General features: G+C 42.5%; 2 protein-coding genes across 2 annotated transcripts in view; one reads left to right on the forward strand and one right to left on the reverse strand.

Annotated features, from left to right (window-relative positions):
* OPHN1 (oligophrenin 1) overlaps positions 1 to 224 on the reverse strand; it is a 137703-nt gene extending 137479 nt beyond the window's left edge. Inside the window, exon 1 of the mRNA XM_065411323.1 lies at positions 12 to 224. The gene's annotated coding sequence lies outside the window, so the exon portion shown is untranslated. The remainder of the gene's footprint in view (positions 1 to 11) is intronic.
* Positions 225 to 4064: 3840 nt separating this feature from the next.
* On the forward strand, positions 4065 to 11351 carry YIPF6 (Yip1 domain family member 6). The gene is made up of 7 exons (XM_065411103.1): positions 4065 to 4220; positions 5295 to 5423; positions 6111 to 6189; positions 6609 to 6651; positions 9790 to 9915; positions 10033 to 10190; positions 10890 to 11351. Exons 1-7 carry the CDS (start codon positions 4065 to 4067, stop codon positions 11006 to 11008), a joined length of 810 nt encoding a protein of 269 aa, XP_065267175.1. The 3' UTR covers positions 11009 to 11351.
* Positions 11352 to 23426: the final 12075 nt, after the last annotated feature.

Below are 23426 nucleotides of genomic sequence, written 5' to 3' on the forward strand. Positions count from 1 at the left end.
CCTCTTCTTACTCCTCAGCAAAATTACGGTGTTCTTTCCATTCCTTACTGAAAATCCACCCAGACAGCAGCACTAGGGGTCCCTGCTCTGTTACTTCTCTGATCTGCAAACGTTAGCTCGACTCAAATCTCTCCACATCTACAAACACATCTGGCTGCTCTGAATGAACGCAGGGGCTGGGGCGGCGGGGAAACGTCCATCCAGCTCCGCTCTACAGAACGTCCCCACCCCCTACCGCTCCGCTTTGTGCGAGGATTTCCTTCCTTGTATTCCTCAAGCACCAAGTGACTCACAGCCTCCAAAGGTTGGCACCTCCCCTTTTCGCCTGCGCTCTTAAAGAAACAGGAGGGAAAGCTGGTTGTTCCCTCAAGGAAACCGGACCTCTGTGTCTGTGGCAATAGTACTTTCCGCCCCGATCCGCATGAAAAGCGACACATAACCCTGAGCATTACATTTAAAACAGACTTCCTCGGGGACAATGTCCTATTTCAGCTCCTACGGAGCCCCTTCTGTTTCTTGCTCACACGTTAGCAGCAGCAGCTCCCCTTTCCCCAAATCTCCCTGCAGTCGCTATTCAGACAGGATTGTCTGGGGACCTGTTCATGAGCACCACACGCTTCTCCTACGCAACCGTGTTGATCTCAGGTGGGATATTTCCCAGGGAATGCCTTGGTGCTGCTGAAGGATCTCTCTTCCGTTTCATGAGCTAGCATCTCTTGCGGATTCTTCCTCGCTCTAGCTGTCTGCACTTGGCTGAGGCCTCAAGGGTTAACATGTTGTTGTTAATGTAGCCTCACACTCTACAGGCAGCATCCAGAGAGGCAGGAGGGAGGAGACACAATAGAGGCATGGCAGCTGCTGCAAACACGTCCCTGCGGAAACTGAACCGGGATGAATCCCTCTGGAGCACCACTCCCTCCTCCGGATAGCGCATGCACGGCTGCCTGGGAGGTGTAGTTTTTCTTTCCGCAGGATCTGTATTGTGTATGTGAGTGAGTGAGAGGACCCCGCCCTTGTTCCAAGCGCCCACCCTCTAGCTCCGAGGGGCTGTTCTTCCAGAGAATCCGGCACTAAAGGGACAAAGTAGTGGACAAAGTAGCATGGACTGAGCAAAAACTCATGAGTAATCAGTGTTGTCTGCTCTGATTTACCTTGGCCCCTAGTAATATACCCTAAAGTGGGGCTGTGTGACCAGGGCCGACGAGAGGGGGGGAAGCCGGTACAAATTACCGGGGCCCAGCGGTCTGGAAGGGAGCCTGGGGCCCGGCTTCCCCCCCCCCCTCTCATCAGCCGTGTTTAGCCAGTCCGCCCTTGCTGGGGGGCCCCAAAAATTTTTTTCACCGGGGCCCGAACCCGCTCTCGGCAGCCCTGTGTGTGACTGCTAAGCCACTCTGGAGACCCTCACAAAAAGACCATCTTGTGAAGATTTATGCATATGCTAAGCATAAACTTTATGTTCTGTAAGTGATCTCAATGAAGTTAGGCACATGCACAAAGTTAAGCATGTGAGTTAAATCTTTGCAGGATTGGAGCCACAAACTCTATTTTGAGTCACAGCTTTTTCTTTTATTATTGGCTTGAGCATTTAAGTTTAAAAAATCATGTCACTTTAAATCAGCAAGCTAGCAGGGCTAAAACCTTTGTCCTAAATTCCTGTAATCTGTACACTTTTATTAGCAACTGTAGATAGGTACAGATGTTAGGGGTGATGTTTTTGCTCATATAATCTGCAAGTCATTTTATACATGATTTTCTGTTTAGAAAAATTAACAATATAATCCTCATTGTTTCATTCAAATGTCTTGTTTAGAATAAGATAAAACATGAGAACTTTTATTTTATACTGATAAAATCTCCATACTATATCTACTGTGCACACTTGTTCTTGAGGACCAAGAGGGATACAATATGTTTCCAATTTATTAAAGTATGTGATTATGTGTCTTCTTCGTTCCTCCTTCTTGTTTTCTATTAATGCAGAACACATTTATCCCCTTAAAAAGTCAGGGAAACTTATTAATTAGTAAAACTAAATCTTCCTTCTTTTCCACCAACATGCTCTGAACAGAACAGAATAATAAAATCATATTAGAGTCTGATTGTACTTAAATACTATTAAAGCTGCTTAATAAAATCTCACTTATTCTTTCATGTTGATCTGCACAGTTCTTTAATATTTTGCAGGTTATATTAACAAGAGAAGATGATCTATGAGCACATTGGCCCTAGAGACTTACCTCAAGGTCAAAATGTTGATGTTTTCATCTTCTTTTTGTCAATGTAGCCTGGAACTTAAAACAAACACTCTTTACAGTAATGTGGAAAAATGCTTGTTTACATGTTAATCAATAAGGTTCCTTTTCTAACTGTTGTACTATTACTAAAATAGGAAGGAAACCATGTCATTTAAAAACTGTGACTGAATTTATTGCTGCTGACACTGAGGGACTGATAACATGGATTTTAGCCAAGGACAACACATATGGACTTCTTTTACACTCTGCTGATGCAAATTCAGTCCTGACCTGCCACTTTGCTATTCCAGTCATAGGCCCCCACATGCAGCTCTTCCAAGGCACCTCTGTCCGGACATGCAGATTTCCTGATGTTCTTGTGCCAGTCTTGCACTTCACAGAGACCATTAATCAAGACAAATTCTGTTTTAGTAATATGCATGAATTGGGACTAGACAAATGACACATCTTCACATGTAGCCTACTAGCCAAAATTTGAGCACAAATCTCCAAACCCACTCTTTGAGCATGATGATTTGATTATAGAGGATAAAGCAACGTGGACACTGATTTTTATTGACAGGGTTTGTCCATTTATTTACATATTTTCAAACATCCAAACAACTTTATAATCTCTGTAATTATTTTGATTGGTCTGAGTCCAAATCCTAGGGAACAGGTGTCCACATCACACAAACAACCACCACCATAACTGGCACTAATTGATCCCACTGAGGGATGACACAGAACAGAGGTCAAGGTCAAAGGATCATGGAACCTGAATGTCTCTTATCCCTAGAGACGGAGGTCTTCCAGATCAGCTTTGGAGAAAAAAACACCATCAGGGAATTCTCTATAACCAATATAAAGATTTAGGAAGCCAGAGACACTTACGAGGGTCGGACAAAATCACTTATGAGGGTAGGATGCTGCGGTGAAGGGCACTCGAGATAGCTAGGTGGATAATACAAGGTATGACTCTTTCCACTATGTCCTTCTCAACCCCAGCTCTCACTGATGCATGGGTCATTTCATCCTGACACACCTCATCCAGCACAGGGCATCGCTGTAGGGTGCCAGGCTGCCTGCCCCGATTCCAGGGCCGGCTCCAGCTTTTTTGCCGCCCCAAGCAGCGAAGTGGAAAAAAAAAAAAAAGATAAAGCCGGGATCGGCAGCACTTCGGCAGCAGCTCTGCCGCGACGCTTCATTCTTCGGCAGTAATTCGGTGGCAGGTCCTTCGCTCCGAGAGGGACTCACCGCTGAAGACCTGGACGTGCCACCCCTTTCCATTCACCGCCCCAAGCACCTGCTTCCTTGTCTGGTGCATGGAGCCGGCCCTGCCCGATTCCAAGGCCCCCCCACTTTCTCTGCTCTCCCCTGGGGGCCACTCGGACCCCAGGTAGATTGCAGGCCCCTCACTGCTGTATCCCAAGTGGGAAGAGTGTGCATGGGGAGGAGTGAACTGCCTTCCCCTCTTGGGCAGGCAGGAGCATCCAGCTGGCTTGTGAGCAGCAAATGGCCCTATAGAGGTAGGGCCCTGAGTATCCTGGATTAGAGTGTGGGACCCAAGGGTACCTTGCATTGCATGTGCCTATAGACAGCTTCCCTGCAGACCCTCCATGCGGGGATCGTGCCCCTGAATGTGTGTGTGTGGGGAAAGGGGCTTAATGCCAGAGACTGAGAACTCTCCTTTGTGAGGGTGCGTGTGGCCCTTTAAGAGGCGAGGCTCTGCGCTGTGTCCCCTTCCCCACCTCGAGTCGGCTGCGTCTGTCCCTTTAAATCTCGGCTGTTATACCTGCGGCCCCTCAGATGGCTGGGTCCGGCGTTGCCATGGATACTCGGGCGAATGACGCAATCTTCACGCGCGCTGCGCGGGCCGATGAGGCGGTGAATCTGTCTCCACGTCGCATCAGCCGCAGCCGGGGTAGCGGGGCCAAGATGGCGGAGGCAGAAGAGAGCAGGGCTGGGGGAGCCGCGAAACCGCTGGTGAGAAAGGGGCGGCGGCCCGGGCCCGCCCCGGGGTGTATGGGGGAGACCCAGCACCGGAGCTGGAAAGGGGGCGCGCCCGGACTCCTGGGTTCTGTTCCTGGCTGGGGTGTGGGGTTCAGCTCAGCGGCTGAGCTGAGGGGAGGGTCTAGAGGTTGTGGGTGGCTCATGGAGTCCTGGGCTTGGGGAAAAGAGGAGCCTAGTGGTTCGAATGGGGCAGGTTTATTTCCTATCTATGCCACTGACTTTCTGTGAGACCTTGGGAAAGCCACTTCGCTTTTCTGTGCTTCAGTTTCTTCACCTGTAACTTGGAGACAGTTGCATTAACTCAGGGGGATGAGGAGGAAGGCTTAAATAATTGCCACTCCCCCCTCCCCTGGTAGATGTTAGAGTCAAGCACAACAATAGTATTATTCTAGAAACTTTCCTCTGTCCCTTTGTAGGCCCTCCTGAACAGGGTTCCCTTCAGCGCAGACCAGGCTACTCTTTATTTGCTTGCATCACTCAGCAACAAAAATCCTGTTACAGCTGTTGGTGGTGGAGAAATAAATGTATTATTCACTACATACACTTCATTTGGTGCTTCATCTATGTAGTTTATACTGGGGATATGGATATGTGTATATTCACTTTAGAGTGGTCCTTGCTTTCATGCTGTGCTTAAATGTATTGCTATCATTATTATAAAATTATGTAGCATCATCAATGTACACAGCTCTTTACAGGACATAGACAAGTCTTGTAGCCTGACCTAGAGAGCTTACAATGTAAATAAGGACAAACACAAGTCATAAGGTAGCAGGGGAGGGAGTACCTGTGGTTTATTGACAAGGAGAAGAAAATAACCTTTGCTTGTATTTATGGTCCCTCCTGCTCACACATTGTGGCTTGCCTCTTAGTTGTGAATTGTTTGAAATAGGGAGGCTGCTACTAGAATACAAATTTCTTTACAAAGAGAATATTTAAATGTTAGATTGCTCATTACTCTCTTTATACTCTGCAGAAAAAGTCCTAGGCAAACATCAGCTATTTTCTGTATTAAAAAAAAAAAAAAAACTTCAAAAAAATGATTAGTTTGCAGGTCTCTCAGATGTGTCAATATCAGAAGATATTCCAGTGGAAGGGGAGATCACAGTTCCTGTTGGATCTCACTCTCCTGATGACGACTACTCCACATTGGATGAACCAGTTAAGGATACTATTGTGAGTTTATATCCCTTACTTACTGCAGTGGTTTTCAGCCTGTGGTCTGTGGACCCGTGTGGGTCCTCAGCCTATGTCTAAAATTCCCAAAGGGATCTGCACTTCCATTTGAAATTTTTTGGGGTCTGCAAATGAAAAAAGGCTGAAAACAACTGCTTTACTGTATCTGTGATAACACATGAAGTTTTTCTGATCTCTTGGGCCAAATACAACAAGAAATGTTGGTTTTCTTGCTTTGTAATTGGTTGTAAATTTTAAAATTCAAAATTTTACAAAACAAAAACTCCTTTGGGCAAGGAATCTGAATTACAAACATCAAAATCCTCAAATTTGTTCTGTGACCCACTAAATTTCTGTAGTTGCCAGGGCATCAAGCAGGGGTGGGGAATTAGCCAGACAACGAAATCTCCTCTTCTTGGAGCAGCAAACAAATAAATAACATTATTAGCTGGATGTTATGAAAAGAGGAATCTAGCTGATTTCATGCACTGGGTCTCATTATGCTGTGAATCTAATTTTTATACTATTATAATGCATGCTATAAAAAGCATCTGACCCAAATATCTCTTGATTTAATATCAGTGATATGTTATGATTTGTAGCTTGCAAAAGTATTTCCCCCTTCATTTTGTTAACACTTTAATACCCGTGAAATGGTGTACTAGAGATGTCACTTGTGTGTTTCAGATGCGAGATCTAAAGGCAGTTGGAAAGAAATTTGTGCATGTCATGTATCCCAAAAAGAGCAGCGCGCTCCTCAGAGACTGTACGTATCAGATTTTCTAAATCTTGGGAAGACCAACATTACAAGACAAATATTCCTAAAAGCCACTGCATGGGTTGAACAAAGTCTTTGCTTTAATGAAATATCTGGAAAATAGAATAGCCATATGTTGTTTCTCTGCAAGATACAGAATAACAAAAGCAAATGAGGCAGTTGTGTGAAGAGGCAGAACAACAGACATTTCTTTAAAGTGAACTATTTATCAGAATGAGTCCAGACGTTCTTAATTTGAATGCATCTTTATATACAGTATATGACCCCAGATGTTAGCTATGACAATTATGGGATTGGAAACTGGAAAAGGGATACACTGGGCTGTTTTAATACTCTTTTTTTTTTTTGCTAGAGAGATACTGTTCTGAACATCAGTATCTGATGTCATTCTGTTTCTTTCTCTACAGGGGATCTTTGGGGTCCTTTGGTGCTGTGTGTGTCACTTGCACTGTAAGTATCTGTTCTTTCTATGTGCGAATGGAGGGGGGAATTTCTGACATGTCATGGTCAGGTTACTCTAGTACTTAGGCTGGTATGCTACAGATATTAATGGTGAAACTTATATGAGCAATTGACTCTCTAAAACCCTAAACTTATTAAGGGCATCTCTTTTTATTTGGGATTTTAGGGTAAATGTAGGTAATAAATTATTCCTGTCTAGCCCTGCTATCTTGGGGATAAGTTGTATCGAAAACTACAGAGGTCCTGGTAATTCTTGATTTTTAGTGTGTACAGTAAGTATTCTTTGGGCTAAATGTTCCGCATTTCATATGCGTTATCCAGAAAGAAAAATGCAAGCTTTGTTGCTCATCCATAGTGAGACACTCGTGATATGAAAACTCTGGGCTTATTGTTTTTTGTTGCCCATTTGTCATTTCAAAATACAACTGAGGGCAGCTTCCAAAGCAAACTTACGCTACTGAAAGTCTGCTAAATTATTATTTTGCTGCATAATTGTAAAGCACGAAAGCCTTAATCTCTTCTTTTGACTGTTAAAATGCTGTTAGCATGGTTGGATCAGGAGGCAATATCCCATAGGGCAAGTTTATATATTAGAATAAGTTTCTATTTGCACTTTGCACAACATGGTTGAGTTATAGATCCCACAGGCAGTCTGTTTTGAATCTGTATGGGGATATGAAAAGACAAACAAGAGCAAGGCTTTGATTCTACTGGTTAAAATAACACCATCCTTAACTTTTGCAGCAATGAGTTGATGGTCCATAAGGCATAACTGTTAAGATACTATTCTAAAAAAACCTAGTTACTATATCACTTTTCCTTTTACATATACAGCTGCAGTACTAAGTCATCCATGAGTTGTACTAATGGTCTGGAAGCTATAGCTATCGACTGTTCCCCTTTTCACCTGACCAATGTTGTGTGTTGAAAAAAACAAACAAACCCACCACGGGGATAATTGACTTTTTATCTATGGTAAAATAAATGTGCATGTACATAAAAATTGTATATAGTTGACTGTCTTCCTCCATCCATTTAACTTGTCATCTTGGCTGTAATTTTTTCAGGGCATGGACTATGTATGTGTTAGGCATACAACACAATGTGGCCCCAATCTGTATTAGGCCCTCTGGGTTCTACTGCAGAATACATGTTTAATATAGCAATACTCTAAGGGTATGTCTACTCTACCCGCTGGATGGGCGGGCAGCGATCCATCCAGCGGGAGTCGATTTGTCTAGTCTAGACGTGTTAAATCGACCCCCGAGCGCTCTCCCGTCGACTCCTGTACTCCACCGCCGCGAGAGGCGCAAGCAGAGTCGATGGGGGAGCGGCAGCAGTTGACTCACTGCGGTGAAGACACCACGGTAAGTTGATCTAAGACGCTGACTTCAGCTACGTTATTCATGTAGCTGAAGTTGCGTAACTTAGATCGATTTCTCCCCCCTGCCCTTCCCCGTAGACCAGGGCTAAGAATACATCACTTAGCATTTCATATTTGCAAAGTATTGTGAACACTAATTACTACTTTCCTCATTCCAATGAGGTAGGAATTCAATTAATACCCCCAAAAGTAAGTTATTTTAAATGATCTGAAGGCATATGGAACTAAAAGATGTGTACCAGATGTTATCTTCAGTATATTCCCCACCAGATTATAACTATGTTGAAAGAGCATCATCAACTTGACATCTAGTAATATTGAAAGTAGTTTTGACGTTACTATTTATATTGCAGTGGCACCTAGAAGCCTCAACCAGATTGGGACCCCCTTGTGATAGGCACTGTACAACATAGTAAAAGGCACTGTTCAGAACGAGGCCCTACAAATTTTTCAGAAGTCCCTGGTTCAATACCTGGTGACAGCCAAAATGGTGGTGGTTACCTGTCTTCCATCTCTGACCTCTCCTTTTTATCTTTAGATCCAGGTTCAATTCCTTGCTTTGCTTGTGTGACCTTGGGCATGTCACTTAGTTTCTGTATCTCATTTCCCCACCTTAAGATAGTTAATAGTATTTCACTACTTTGCAGGAACGTTGTGAGGATAAATACATTAAAGATTGTAAGGTGCTTGGATACTAAAGTAATAGGGGCCATATATGTACTTTAGATTCTCATTTACACTAAGGCATCCTTACGCTGCCAGAACAGTGTAATAAGACCTTTGTGAGTCTCATTCCCATTACACTAGTTACACCTGCTCCTGAGTCTCCCTGGCCAATTTTTTTTTTTTTTTTTTTTTAAGTGGTCATGTGAATGATCTACATCAACAAAACTGAGAAATTGATTAGATATAAAGTACTGTCAACTGCACAAAGTAAAGAAACTGTGGAGCAAATTAACTAACTAATTTTTCTCATCTTTCAGTTGTAGTAATTTTGGATATTACATGTAACAGTTGTAGATAAAATCTTTTAGAGAAGTGATTTTTTTAAAATGGCATACCTTTCAATTAGGTCACATTTGTTTCATCTGTCCAAGCCTCACTTTTAGTCCCTCATATTGTGGTTCAGTGGATAGAGCTCAGGACTCCAAATCAGGAGACTTGAGTTCTGTTGCTTGTAACGCTACTGACTCATTGTTTCTCCTTGGGTAAGTCACTTGTAAAATGGGAATAAAGCCTGCCTTTGAAAAGTGCTTGTTGATCTATGGGACAAAGTCCATTACTACCTCTTTCTTACCTTCTTCTATGCTGCCCTTCTGACTTTCCTTAGCTTTGTGCATCAGTCCTGTCTCATTCAAAACCTTTCTTAATGTATGTGTTGATAATCTCTCAAAGTAATCAGTGCATCCAAATCTGTTTAAAAATAAACAAACCCTCCATGCCACTTTAAGATATGACCTTCCTTTGACCATCCACTGTTGTATGGCCTCCATCATTGTATTATTGAAGTACCTTTTTTCTCTCTAACTTGCACTATAAACTCCATGGGGCAGGAGTTGTCTTCTTCTCTTTTGTACAGAACTGATCATGCTATCTACTCAAATAATAAACAAAGAGAAATTTGACTCCAACCTACCTGAGAATCATCATCTCTTAGGCTTAATACAGATGTTAGAAATAAAAAATGAAATATAGTTACTGCCGTGTGTTCATCTAGTATTTTGCTCTATTCTCTGCCTCAGGATGCTTCAGGGAGGGTCAGCAGACAGTAAAGAAGATGGAGGTCCCCAGTTTGCTGAGGTCTTTGTTATCATCTGGTTTGGAGCAGTTGTCATTACACTAAACTCAAAACTGCTTGGAGGAACCATGTGAGTATACATGTGAACAATAGCAATGAAAATGCTCCAATGTGTGGAATAACATTTTTGTTACTCAGACACAACTTCCTTGTCTTTCTTCCTCCATCTCCCTTTGCCCCCTTCTAGATCTTTTTTTCAGAGCCTTTGTGTCCTGGGTTACTGTGTCCTGCCTCTGACAGTGGCTATGCTCGTGTGCAGGCTGGTACTACTAGCAAGCTCAGGGACTGTCAGCTTCATTGTGCGACTTGTTGTAGTGATGGCTATGTTTGGCTGGTCAACCCTAGGTAAGGAAGTTTTAGCAACAAAACTGTATCATGGATGCAAAAGAATGAAGAGTTTAGTGATTTTGCTGTTAAGAAAGGTGGGTCTGCCAGGCAGTCTGCTGGTAGCATGGGTCAAGAAGAGATCATGGTTTGGGTTCTCCAAGTTGGTGAGGTTTTGTGGAAGCAGCACTCTCAGCCCTTGGGGTGAAAGAGAGTCTGCCCTTCCCCATGCCCCAGCTGATGCTCCTGGTCATAGCCATGTTGACAGACTCACATTTGCTCTGCAGTTAGCATTTCTTGCCTGGAGGAAGGGTTGCTATAATATGTTGCTTTTGAAGAAGAGAAAAACAGTATATTACACCAACATAGGAGTATTGGGAACTTTATTTCCTGGCCTATGTTAAATACCACTGGAAAACACTTATGTAATGTAAACATTTTTGCACTATTTCTGCTAGTCTTATTTTGAAAATATGTCGCTTGGCATATAACATCCTCCAAATGTTTCCTTTCCAGCTGATAAAGGAAGACATACAAGTAGTGAGGGGGAGAAATGTCTTTAGCACAAAATGTGGGAGTCTTTACTTTATTATAGCTTTTCCTTTCACCTTTAAATGTACAGGAGACCCTAATTTAGAAGGATTTACTGGTTTCTGATTCGGTTTGAAAATCTTTTAGCTTTGTGCACATTTCAAGTGTGTGTTCTCTCTTTGTCACCAGCATCCACAGCCTTTCTGGCAGACAGCCAGCCTCCAAATCGCAAAGCTCTTGTTGTTTACCCCATCTTCCTCTTCTACTTTGTTATCAGCTGGATGATTCTGACCTTCACACCTCAGTGATCAGGGATCAACAGAGACTGCACAACACAGAACTGGAAGTTTCCATAAGTGCTGCTGTTAATTTGTGGGCTTTATCTCCAATTTATAGATATTGCATACTGTAAAAAAAAAGCAGGCTATGGGATAAAGCCAGAGAGCTGAAGCATTCATCATTTCTAAGAATGAGATATACAAGGAGCCAGTTGCTCGAAAGATACAGAAATCCAGCTACTGAATTTTATTTAATCCTGCTGTTTAGTAAAAATAAAAAATGCCCAGTCTGAGAAGAGACTCATTCATCTGAGGAATGCAGACGAGGAAAGGAAGTTTGTGAGAATGGAGAGGCTACAATCCTATCTTGGAACTTCAAGAAGATTGATAACTGAAGACTAGGTAATAACTATCTGACTTAGCAGAATTCCAGTTCATGCTTCGAGTTCTCTTTAAAATTGAATATTGCCCTATGACTAATAGAACACATTTTCTGACCCATACTGGGTAGGGAAGAAGTGTATCTAAATCCTGTCTCTCTCCTAGATGTGCAAAGAGGTGAAATCTATACAAGGTGCATTGCAGGGGCAATAATTTTTCCTTTTCAGATCAAATTTCAGGTCTCGGCAAAAATATGCATGTTTGCTCCATGCTTTTCTTCATCAGAGCATGTCTGAAGGGAGCTGTTTCTGTTCAGACTGATGCAAACTGCTCTTGTGCATTTACGCACTTCAGTCATTTCATGTGTGTTGGGAACAGTTCACAAGCTAAATGTCTCAAATACTAGTGTGACACTAACTGATCCATACAATTTCTTGAGGAGATGGTGTTTGCACTGGACACTTACAAATTCCCCTTTGGTAACCCAAGATCAGAATGTCAAAGTCCAGAGGAAGGCTTCAGATTCTATACTTTGAAGGTGATGGCACTGATTGCCCAGCTATCACTCTGCAACTTTTGAACAGAGAATCTGGCAGCTGGAGAGCAGTGTACCATTGCTGCAATGAATTCCTACTGAGTGAACTGAACTTTTGGTACTTGAGACGTTTGCCCATTAGCATACAAAACAAGGACTCAAACCTGTTATAATATTTAGGACAGAGGAATGAATTAAATGGTCCATAAGTGAAGGTGTTGGCCGTTCTGAACTAGTATGGGGATCTGGCGCTTAATTGCTTAGAGTGACTTATATTTGGTTGTTTAGAGGGGTGGCACTTCCACGTAAATGTTAGCATTTGTACATATGGCTCCTGCTTTTGGTAGGGGGAAATACGAAACTTCTGTAGATTTAGACTGAATATTTATAAACGGGGATGGAATCTTCCTTCAAATATGTGCTATGTGTACATGCCTGTTCTGCAGAAGCTGATACAGATACACAAATGTGCCAGTCCATCTCTGACACAAAGATAACATCCTGCATAGGTACTCTTTGAGGTTATTTGTGTTATATAGTAAGCAACACACAAGAAGAGCTGCAGAACATCAAAACTTGGGCTTGGGGGTAAGGGGGAGAAAGTTGCTGTTCAAATATATAGTTAATTCTAAAGATGAACATAATTTCATGCTTTCTCATGTACTAGTAGATTGAAAATAATCCTGAAATTGACTAGTCAGATCCTATTGAGATGTAAATATACTTAGTTTTATCTTTAAATATGAAGTGCAGATCTTTTTCTAAACACTCATATAGACACACGTTTAGGATCCCAAATCACTGACTGTAGATTGTAAGAAATTAATTCACGTTTGGCAGGCACAAAGGGTGGGGAGAAAACTGATTTAGTTACTCCCTGCGAAGACCTGAATTTAGGCTCCTGCTTCTTCCTGTCTGCAATAGTTGACATCCGTGAGTTTGCGGAGCAGACAGCTTCATTTACTGCCTTTCTTATGCTATATTCATTTACTCTGAGGGAGGTGTAAGTATTCAGATACTTAATTGTAAAATGCAATGGTGCATTTTTAAATTCATACTCAAATTGTTACTGATATGGGATGTGAAATGGCTTTGTATATTTGTTTTTAAAGCTGTGCAGTTCAACTTTTCAGTCCAGTTAAATCAAGTGCACTTTATAAGATGTTAAAAACAAATATCTTAGGCAAGTGAAAAAGATAGAAAATCTGTTAGACCATTAAAATTAGACTCTTTGGGCCCAGTTCTTCATTCCCTACTCAAATGAGTACTCTCATTGAGATCAAGGGAATTGTTCATAGGAGTAAGAATTACATAATCAAAACCTAGATGTGCACACTTTCCAGAAAGTCAATCTTTTCTGAAAGATTTGATCTCTTCCCCCCCCCCCCCCCCCAAGTGTCTCTGATGATTTAAACTGTCAGGTATGTGAATTTCTTTAAAATAAATAACATTAGAATTTATCAATATCTCCTTGAGAGGAGACAGTTGTCAGAAAAGAAGAATTTTTAATTTAAACTACAAATGTTGTGAGAAGCATGATTTAAAACCCTCCATTCATGCTTTATTTTGTTTACTTCTGAGCTTCAACGTGGCTTGTTCTATGAGAATTAATATATTGCTCTTAGGTTGTGAATGGCAGAGGAAGATTATTTTTGTTGATTTAATCATTTAAAAGTAGCCATTATCGGGTTTTTAGTCTACAGAGTTTTTAATGTGAAAAGGAGTAGGGGAAAATGTTCTGGTTATACAGTGAAGGTGTAATTTGTGGCTTGTAGCAGTAATGCCTTTAAGCGTGGAAACTGCCCCCTTTCAAAGCAATAAAGTCTACAAATGCAGATACACATGCTTAGAAAGCATAACTCCCTAAAGTCTTCAGCAGTGTACAACAGGATGCAGGTGAGGAACTGTATATATTCTGAAGTTTCATGCTTTCAGTTGAATAAAGCTACTTTTTTTTTTTTTTTCTTTTAAACCATCACTGCTTCTAGTTGCTACAGTTCATTGTCACAGTAAATCCACCCAACTGCACTTACACTGGTATCAACAGGGGAATTTATTTCAAGAATGCAATAAACCCCTTTAAAAATAAATCTCTATACAGCATTATCATCTGTTCTGAAGAAACTTGTCTGCATATCTGTCTTGGCCTATTAGCTGAAGGAGGAAGGGAAATGTTTGCATTTTTGAAAGTCTAACCCTTTTTGTAAACAAAGCCTTATCTTAGCAAAAAATATGCTGAGAAGGCAAGCAGCCCTGTATATGGGCATCAAGTTGTATGGCTTCACAGTTGCTCCTTTCTGTTAATTTGATTTCAGTTCATAAAAGCTAGAAGCTAAAATTAAGTCTAATTTTCTATGATGCTTGTGAACAGGAAGTTGACTATAGAGCAAAGATATTACTATAGCCTGAGGACTCTCCATCTTAAGAGTTTGATTGTGATGTCCGAAATGTATGTGTTCTGGAGTGACTTATCCAAGATGCACACATTGCTCGTGTTTGCTGTAGTTAATACATCTAAAATAGTTATGGGTAACCTGAAGTACCTATTGATAAGTTTCCATACTAATATGTGGACCGGTAAAGAACCAGTCTACGGATGTTCATCTGTCAGATGGAGAGAGAAGATTTGCACTCTTCGTGTATTATTCACAACATGGTATGATTGAAATTTTGTGTGTGCAGCAAATCTTCCCTTTGTGAGGTTTGGGGACGCACTTAAAGGGGTACCAGCAACTGAAAAAAATCACACTTCTGTCTGAAGCCTTAACAGCAGGTACAAAGATGGCTGTAGCTGAATAAAATTTGACAGCATTTTGTGTACAGTTAGCTTACTGCTGTTTAAGTTGATTTGTTCCCACAGCATTTGGGTGGAGGTAAAAGATTCAAAAATAGGAAAATGTAACTGTAGAATCACAAACATGGGCAGGTGTAACACCTGCACCTCCTTCTAATTTATCTTTAGAAACTGACTAATTACAATTGACTGTTCCTTCAAAATTGCAGCATTTTCTGAAGTCCAGGGGTAACATATAATGAGTGGTTCTAAATCTACTCTCAACATGCTGATCTGATTGTAAATCATATACTCATTGCATCTGGCTTATATCTTTGTATTCCTCCAAAAGAATGTGTACAGTTAATCCATATAAGCACAATATTTATTTAAGTTTATGATTTGAGGATGCATATGGTCACTTACTGTCTTACTTACCAAGGGGAAAAGTGTCTCTTTCCATTTTAAAGCAGGTGGTGGGGAGAGGGGAAGGTCAGGGCATGGGGAGTAGAGTAGACTTTTTGCCTTAATGAAATGTATAATTTTTCTGTAGCAAAAGCAGATGCTCTTCTGATGCATAAACTGGTATTTTTTCCCACTCAAACTTTGATACTGTCACTTGTATGTTCTGAAAACCCCTTTGAATCTGAATTAAGTTTGATCTTCTTCCCTTATACATACCAGACCTGTGAAAAAGAGAACATGTAAATTATTTGTTAAATTTTAAAGTAATAAATTAAAATACTGAAAGAGACATAGAGCGTGTGTGATTTGAAAGTAGTGTATGCACTGTACTATTGACTGCACTCTAGGATCTATGTTAGCTGGCAGTTCTTCATAATGTTAATATTTTTTAAAATGCCAATTTGGACAATCTTTATTGTAAGCATTATGCAACCTGAGCTACCAGGACCTGGGAACACCGCAGCTACCTATGGGGCCGTGAGCATTCTTGTGAAAGGCTCTAAGGAAATCCTATCCAGCCTTTGTCCAAAGGACCATGAGTTTTATGTGGTCTTCAGGGAAGATGGTCTGAATTGAGGAAGGATGGGGAAAGAAGCAGTTCTTCTTTTTCCTTTGGCTTGGGTTTTGTGCTTGTAAAATGCTCCTATGGGTATAAGTAAGTGGTGAATTCTGACATGGTAGTATTTTGCACCCAGTTTTCACATGTGTACACACCAAGGTGTAAAGCAGGGGCAAAAGTCCTCGTAGGACTTATCCTATTCACTGTACTAAAAACCTCTGTCTTAGGGGAGGAACACAGCTCCCATTAGGGCACTCTGTTGTTAACACTTCTGTGGGTTTGTTCAATAATTGTACTCTGTCTGATCCTGATCCATACTGGTTCTGTTCCTGCTTAATCTGTGCCGCTCTCACACCTGTCCACTCATACAGGCTTCTTCAGGTGAAAGGGTTACTAAACTTTCAATGTCCCCGAATGCAGCTGGTCATAGTCCCCACCAATACGAACATCAGGAAGCAAAGAACCTAATTTCAGTTATCTAGCAGGAGTAGTTTGCTGTTGTCACTGATTCACTGAAAACATGCCACCACTAATGTGTAGTCTCTCAAGACCTGGTCAATGAGGGAGCTTTTCCACGTATAACTTTTTATCATAACATGACCCAGTTTCGTACTGTAGAACTCCTGCTTTTTAGTACAGCTTACTAACTGAGCTGCTATTTGGAGTTACCCATATTTCCAATGAAAGACTTGGGAATGAATTCATCCATATCTGGTTTTAAAAGATTAATGATCTCTTAGATGCACATTTCTATTAGTGATAGTTCTCATGGCATGATTGTACAGCCAGGCCATGTTACAAGGCATAGGTAACCCACTCTTCATGCTGAATCTGCTTACTGCACTGATTAGCCCTGTAGTAACGTCCCTTCCAAGCAGATAAAATTGTGTATGGAACTAAATTCCCTTTTTAAGAGCTGTGTTCCTGCAGCCAATGAACTACTTACTTCAGGAGGGGCTAACTGTTATTAATGGTCATGCAACACGCAAAAAACATGCATATATGTCTAATCACTACTGTGTTTGAATCCGGTACTGAAGTAGGAGGAAGTAACAATAACAGGTAATAATAGCAATCGGATGAGGACTTTCAGCTACTACAGACTGGCTTGGATTTGAGCCAGCTACGTAAAGGTGTACTTATACTCCTGTTTATCCTCAGGTTACAAAGTGCAAATGCTATTCTAAGTACCAGTCACACTTGGTGGGGAGCATCTAGGACTAGGGAAACAACACAGTCACATTTTTCACTCTCTAAACATATTACTTCTTGATGTGCTTCCTACTTGCTCTGCTGCCATGCCTATATGTGGATTATCAGTGTTAAATAAGCAGTGGTTAGCTACTTGCCCTCCTAAATGGTGTGTGTACCAAGCTGTTAATGTCAAATCTGATTTACTTGAAAAATATTCTTGCCCAAATGGCCACAGGAGGGCACCATTACCTTTGAAAAGAAACTGCTATTTAATTGCCTCAATAAAGAACAGAAATGAATATTTGCATCTATGTGCTTCAAAGTCCCCCTTCACACACCCCCAAGGAAGATTTAAGAAACATGTGTCAGCCTGTTCTTTCATTCCAAGTCTATTTTGTGAGCATAATCTCTGCTGTGAAATGCAGTTCAGAGTTCTGCAATGACCAGCTTGCTCGATTCTGTCATTTGAATGAGTTTGAGTTTCATTGTATGGATTCCATCAATTTTGCCTCTTCTGTAACTTCATTTATTGTATTTTGAGGGGGGAGTGGAGAGATTTTATTTTAAAAGGAACGGGGTATTTTAAAACAAAATGCTAAGTCACTGGAGGATGATTAAACATGAGTTGTTTTTTTGTTTGTTTTTAAAATAACAAACATAAGAGATATACAACATCAGATAAAATTGCTTGCAGAAAATCATAGAGATGGAAGAGACTTCTTCCAGTCTTCTCTTCAGTCCTTTAAAGTTCTTAAACACAACAGTTTGCCTTGCTTTTGCAATTTTTGCAGTAATTGCTCACTACTAATGTAATTTTACTCTTGGCAAGTTCTGGTTTGTTGAAAAATTGAGCAAATACTTGAGTTAAAATTATCACCTAAATGCAGTAATTATAAGACACTTTTAGGCTCACAGCATCTTCTGATCAGTATTACATTAGAGTAATTGTGCAGTTGTAGTAAACTGCCCACCTGTCAGCTTTTGCTTAAACAGATTTAAAGATAGGACCACGATTATAGAGTGTTTGGTATTTAGTAGCAAGGTGCTATGTTTTTTTACATATTAGTAAAAGGAATGTTAGCAAGATTAGTCTGTCAAAAGCTTTTTGCTAATGCCTGTATTTGAAATCCATCTTTTTGTGGTTTTCGGAGAGGACAGGGACAGGAAGGGGTAGAGGGAAAAATCCTTGTCTCTAAGCTGAGAAAACTATATTGAGGGTATCTGGATCACAGAGGAATAGATAAATTAGGCACTAAATCTAACAAAGAATATGTTGGGGGGATTTGATGCCCCCAGGAATTAGGAATAGAATACAGAACCTATTTTCCTAAGAACATAAGAATGGCCATACTGGATCATACCAATGGTCCATCTAGTCCAATATCCACAATGATTCCAAGATCTCTTTCTTGAGTGGTAACAGCTAATTTAGACTCCATCATTTTGTATGTACAGTTGGGAATATGTTTTCCAATGTGAATTACTTTGGTTTTATCAACATTGAATTTCATCTGCCATTTTGCTGCCCAATCACCCAGTTTTGTGAGATCCCTTTGGAACGCTTTGCAGTCAGGTTTGGACTTAACTATTTTGCGTAGTTTTGTATCATCTGCAAATTTTGCCACCTCACTGCTTAGCCCTTTTTCCAAACCATTTGAGTATGTTGAACAGCACTGGTCCCAGTTCAGATCCTTGGGGGACCCTGCTATTTACCTCTCTCAATATTTTTTTAATCAGTAAACTAGTTTGCTAGAAAAGTCACAGAAAGTGACTAAAGTCAATGCAAATTCTTTTAAAGTCTGGCCTAATACTTGGAAATGTATTTACAATATTTGCCCAACTCTAGATCTAGTTTTAAGGACGGTGGTGGCTATTCAGCATGGTTGGAATTTTCAGAGCAGCGTGGAAGATCTATCACTCTACACTCATCCATTTTAGAGGGAGTTGTGTGGTTAAAATCCTGCAGAAAGCTTTGAAAATCTCACCCCACATAGTATGTTTTCCCAGAACAAATCTGAATAATTCTAAGATATTCCCCAAACTGAAAATTGCCTGAAATATTTTCTAACCCCTTTACTGTTGGCCTGCTACCAAGCATGTGATGTTTCAGCCCCAAAGGAAAATTTCTGAGAAATTCACAAGTGAGTGAAAACAAAATTAAAGTGAAAATTTAACCTTGAAAATTCTGAACAGTTTGCACCTACTGTTGTTACAAGTGACACCTGGTATCACCAGAATGGAAAGATCCCAGAACAGCATCATTCTCTCATTTTCAGTTTTCTGCTTTTTGAACTTGTTAGCAGTTTGGGTATTGGCAGCCTCACTAGTTTCTATCTGTAGTGAGTTAGCTTGTCATTTTTGCCCCATACTACCAGTTGTTTGTGTGGGTCTCTCCCACTGCTGCAGTACAGGGGGAAAAGCATTTTAAAAAATAGGAAAATGTGACTGTCAAACCCGCAAAGGTTGGGAGAGGCATAAGGGCATTGATAGACCTGAAACTACTTCAAGCTAGAGCTGGCCAAAAACCAGAACATATTTTCAGCACTCCCTCTCCACCCCCAATTGCCCTTTTGCTCAAAGGTGTAGCCTATAGGATTAACTTGCTTGCATGTATATATATATATATATATAGTTTAAGTATTTGGTTTATTGTAATAGGTTTATAGATTTATATTAAAGTAAGTTTGGCCGTAATGCAAGGGACCTACAGGCCATACCCTGTATGTTAAGCTAAGGCAAAGTTAGCATATCTATATTAAGACCTTTCATCTAGATAGCATCCATGCATATGTCTAAGACCTTTTACCTAGGCAGATAGATAATGGAAAAATGGTATAGGGGGTTTCCAAGTTTGTACCCACGCCTTAACAGGTACACCACAAGGAAAGAACTGAAATGACTAAAGAACATAAATAACATAGGTGCGTATGTATATGTAATCAATACGCACAAACATACTAGCCTATGGAGTAAGCATACCCTCACATTTTTGTGGGTGAGGAATGAAATTTGGGCATAGAAGGAAGGACTTCCGGCACTTGAGCCCTATAAAAGAGGTGACCCACCTCGCTAGAGTATTCTATTCTATTCTATCTACGACGACTACTAACTATTAGTAGGCTGTACTCGTTTCTTTTCAAACTTTAAGTTCCAAGGGGACTAGGCTAAGCTTGGTTTCCCTAAGCTTCTGTTCTTAGAATTTACTTAACTAACAAACTTAAAATTAAAACCTAATAAACAAAACTAAGATAGCTCTAGCTTCTTCTAAACTTTGCACCTCTCACTCAAGAATTGAAGAACCTGAACCGCCAGAGGCGAGGCTGGTCCTGTGTCTCTTACCACCAGGTTATCAAGGAAGAGTGTAAGTATATTAACCAAAGCTTTATAGCATATAATACCATAATACTGTATGTATCTTTTGAATAGAAGTAATACAATTGTAACCTTGTATCTTTGATTATTTTACCATTTAATTACTACTTCATTTATTTTAATAAGTCTTTAAGGCTATATCTGTCTCAGTGTAAGCTTCCTGTCATACCCCCGAGGGTCCTTTGTAAATTCTGTGGAGCCTGATTCGGGACAAGAACTTTTATCTTCTGATCAAACAAATTGGCGAGCCTAAAACCCATACTATCCAAATTAATATTAACACCCTAAATCAGGCAACAAAGATAGAGCGGTCAAAAATTAACCCCTTTTAGAGTCTGACTCTACTTTAAGGTGACTGTATCCCTTTAAGGTGGATTTCAATTAGTAGAAAGAAAGTGATGAGAGTGAGTAAAGGAAAATTTAGGTCACAATGAGGTCAGTTGGACCAGAACCAAGGAACACAGTTCTCATTGATGGAGTTATTCATACTTGGACCAGACACAACCCTTAGGAATATACTGCATAGGGCAGCTTTGCATTGACAAGGGCTGGATGCTCCAATTGGACTTTTCTGTCTCAATTCTAATGGGAGATAACACGAAGGGTGTGGAGTGTGCATGTGTGTTCCACCTTTTAAACAAACTCTTCTACTAGCAGCTTGTGGGTCAGCCAAGTGCCCTAGCGGTTGTGCTTTGCATTGTCATGTGGGAGAACCCAGGTCCTCAGCCTTGGGACCTAAGGTTCTGCTGTCCTAAGGCGTAATGTATGCTGCTCTGACAACATAATGGGATCTAAAATAGCAGAGTTTCCTCCTGGAATACTCTCTTGCGGGCTGTGGACAGTTTCAGTGTAAATTAGAGCAGTCCAGAGGCTGCTCTAATTTACATTGGGCTCTGACTCCACCCCAGAACATAGGAGGTGCAAAGGTGGCTTAAAGCTGAGAATCTGGCCCTGGAGCTAAAGGTAGCACAGTCCTCTGCTATAGAGAACACTGTTTGCATTTTGGATCTAAGTAGTCTCTTGCTCTCCAAAGCAGCAGAAGATGGGTAAGTCAATCCCTGAAGCCAAATCTAAGTGCAGTGCTGGATCCTGTTCCCTCACTCTGGGGTGCAGGACTTGGGAGTGTTCTGCAGGTCCACCAGGTGAATCCCAATGGGGCTTTTCCCCTGGCAGACTTGCTGGCCTGGTAAGAATTCTGCCCCTTGTGCCCGGAGGCATCTTGTGATAAGATGGGAAGACATCAGGCATGGTTTGGGCAGCAGGTAGCACTGGCCAGGAGGAAAGCTACACCTAGATTTTCCCCACAGCCACATTCCACCCCTTCCAGCAGCTGGGGCTGGGATTTAGGACCAACATATCCACCTGGCACAATAAGGGCTAATCCAGACCCCTGAGGGCTATGAGCTGCCCGGCTGAAGCGCTCTGAGCTTTTTGTACTAGGAAGTGGATCGCCTCCATGAGAGCCAGGGGGCAGCAAGGCCCAGTCCTGCTCCGAGGCTGTCCCTTCAGCGCGCTGCATGGCAGCAGCAGTCCCCTTTTACAGACGGGGAAGCTGAGGCTGAAGGCGGTTGCGCCACTTGCCCAAAGTCCCCGAGCGAGTCAGTGGCAACACTGGGCCGTTGCGTGCCCAGCTCCACAGTCCGCCAGCCCTGCGCCTGGCCGGCCCCAGCAGCCCTCCTCCCCGGCCGGGGCAGGAAAGGGTTAAGCCTCCCTCCTCCCCCCGGTGTACGGCTTTCCCCAGGTAGGCGTGTGGCAGCCGGGAAAGGTGATGTCATGGCAGGGCGGGGGGGACCCCAGCCCGTCCGAGGCTGCTCCAGCGGCTGGCAGCTGAGCGGGGGAAGCCCCTGCCTGGGAGCGGCGCGGGGCGCAGATGCAGCCAGGCGCCGGAGGCCAATGGCCGGGGCGGGGGGTGTGAGAAGGGGCCGCGTGGCCGAGCATCCCGCAGTGGCTACCTGCCAGCTCCAGCCTCCGCTCCGGGCAGCAGCGCAGGGGGCTGGTGGTAAGTGTCCAGGGCCGGCTCTGCCGGGAGTCCCGGGCAGGGGGCGGGAGAAACCCGGCTGCGGCAGCCGATATCCGTTGCTCTTGCAAAGGCGCAAAGTTGGCTCCTCTGGGGACTCTGAGCCGAAGGGGAGAGGCCCCAGGGGCAGGGGCTTGCCCTCCTCTCTGAATCCAGCTAGGGTGACCAGACAGCAGGTGTGAAAAATCGGGACAGGGAGTGGGGGGTAATAGGCGCCTATATAAGACAAAGCCCCAAATATCAGGATTGTCCCTATAAAATTGGGACATCTGGTCACCCTAGAATCCAGCTGCCTGCGGCTGGGAAGCTTCACCCGCTGCATGTTGTATTTCGGGGAGCCCCTGGGGCGCTTTGGTTGTTAGCATCTGCTTGGAGAACTTATTGGTGTTGGGGGGGGGGGGGGGGAGAGAGGGTAGATGAACAAGAAAAGGCTGGAAGTCTCTAGCTCATCCCTTGAGATAATGCCCCCTCTTGGCTGCCGAGGAAGGGGGTTGAAGGGTTCACATTTTCCTGGAGGGTGTGGTGGGGTTCTCCTCGCCAAACACAGTGAGGGCAATTCAGAGCCAGCTCAGACCTGGGGGAATGCAGGCTTCTTGTCTGAGCCCCTTATAGGGGATGGGGCCTGGGCATGAAATTGTGAACTCTCCAGACCTGGCAGGCAGACCCGGGTTTCTAGTTCAGCAGCGTCTCTCTTACCTACGTTTCTGTGTTCCAAAGCAGTTTCCACTGCCAAACTGGGTGGCAGCCCAGTTACCGGACAGGCAAGGGTGAGACTCATTTTGCCCTCAGCAGGCTGCATGCAGCCATGAATGTCAGAGGGAATGTTGCAACCTGGATACTGGGGTTATCCCCTGGGCTCTTTTTGGGAAGTGCAGTGGGAGCGTTGTTTAAAAGGAAACTTTTCTTCTTCAAAGGATGAAATTCCTGGATGCAGCTCTGGCGTTAATCACTAGCCTCTTTCCAGTTAATGCCTGATTTCAGATTCCCCTTTTTCTCAGAAGCCCTTCTCTTCAGGCTGGGTCTCTCGCCAAGGGACTGGTATGTCCCTGGCAGGGGAGCCAAAAATTGATAATGAAAAAACACCTGCCCAGAAGACTCAAAATCCCCATCTGGGGGAATTCTGGGAGGAAGGAGGTTGTGATAAGTCTGCAG

The sequence above is a fragment of the Emys orbicularis genome, chromosome 9, assembly GCF_028017835.1.
Source record: "Emys orbicularis isolate rEmyOrb1 chromosome 9, rEmyOrb1.hap1, whole genome shotgun sequence".
NCBI lineage: Eukaryota > Metazoa > Chordata > Testudines > Emydidae > Emys > Emys orbicularis.

Excerpts from the sequence above, each read along its gene's own strand:
- YIPF6 (XM_065411103.1), top strand. The coding sequence starts at position 4,065 with ATGGATACTCGGGCGAATGACGCAATCTTCACGCGCGCTGCGCGGGCC. Across the intron at positions 4,221-5,294 it reads GGGGAGCCGCGAAACCGCTG|TTTGCAGGTCTCTCAGATGT; the intron begins GTGAGAAAGGGG and ends AAAAATGATTAG. Across the intron at positions 6,190-6,608 it reads CAGCGCGCTCCTCAGAGACT|GGGATCTTTGGGGTCCTTTG; the intron begins GTACGTATCAGA and ends CTTTCTCTACAG.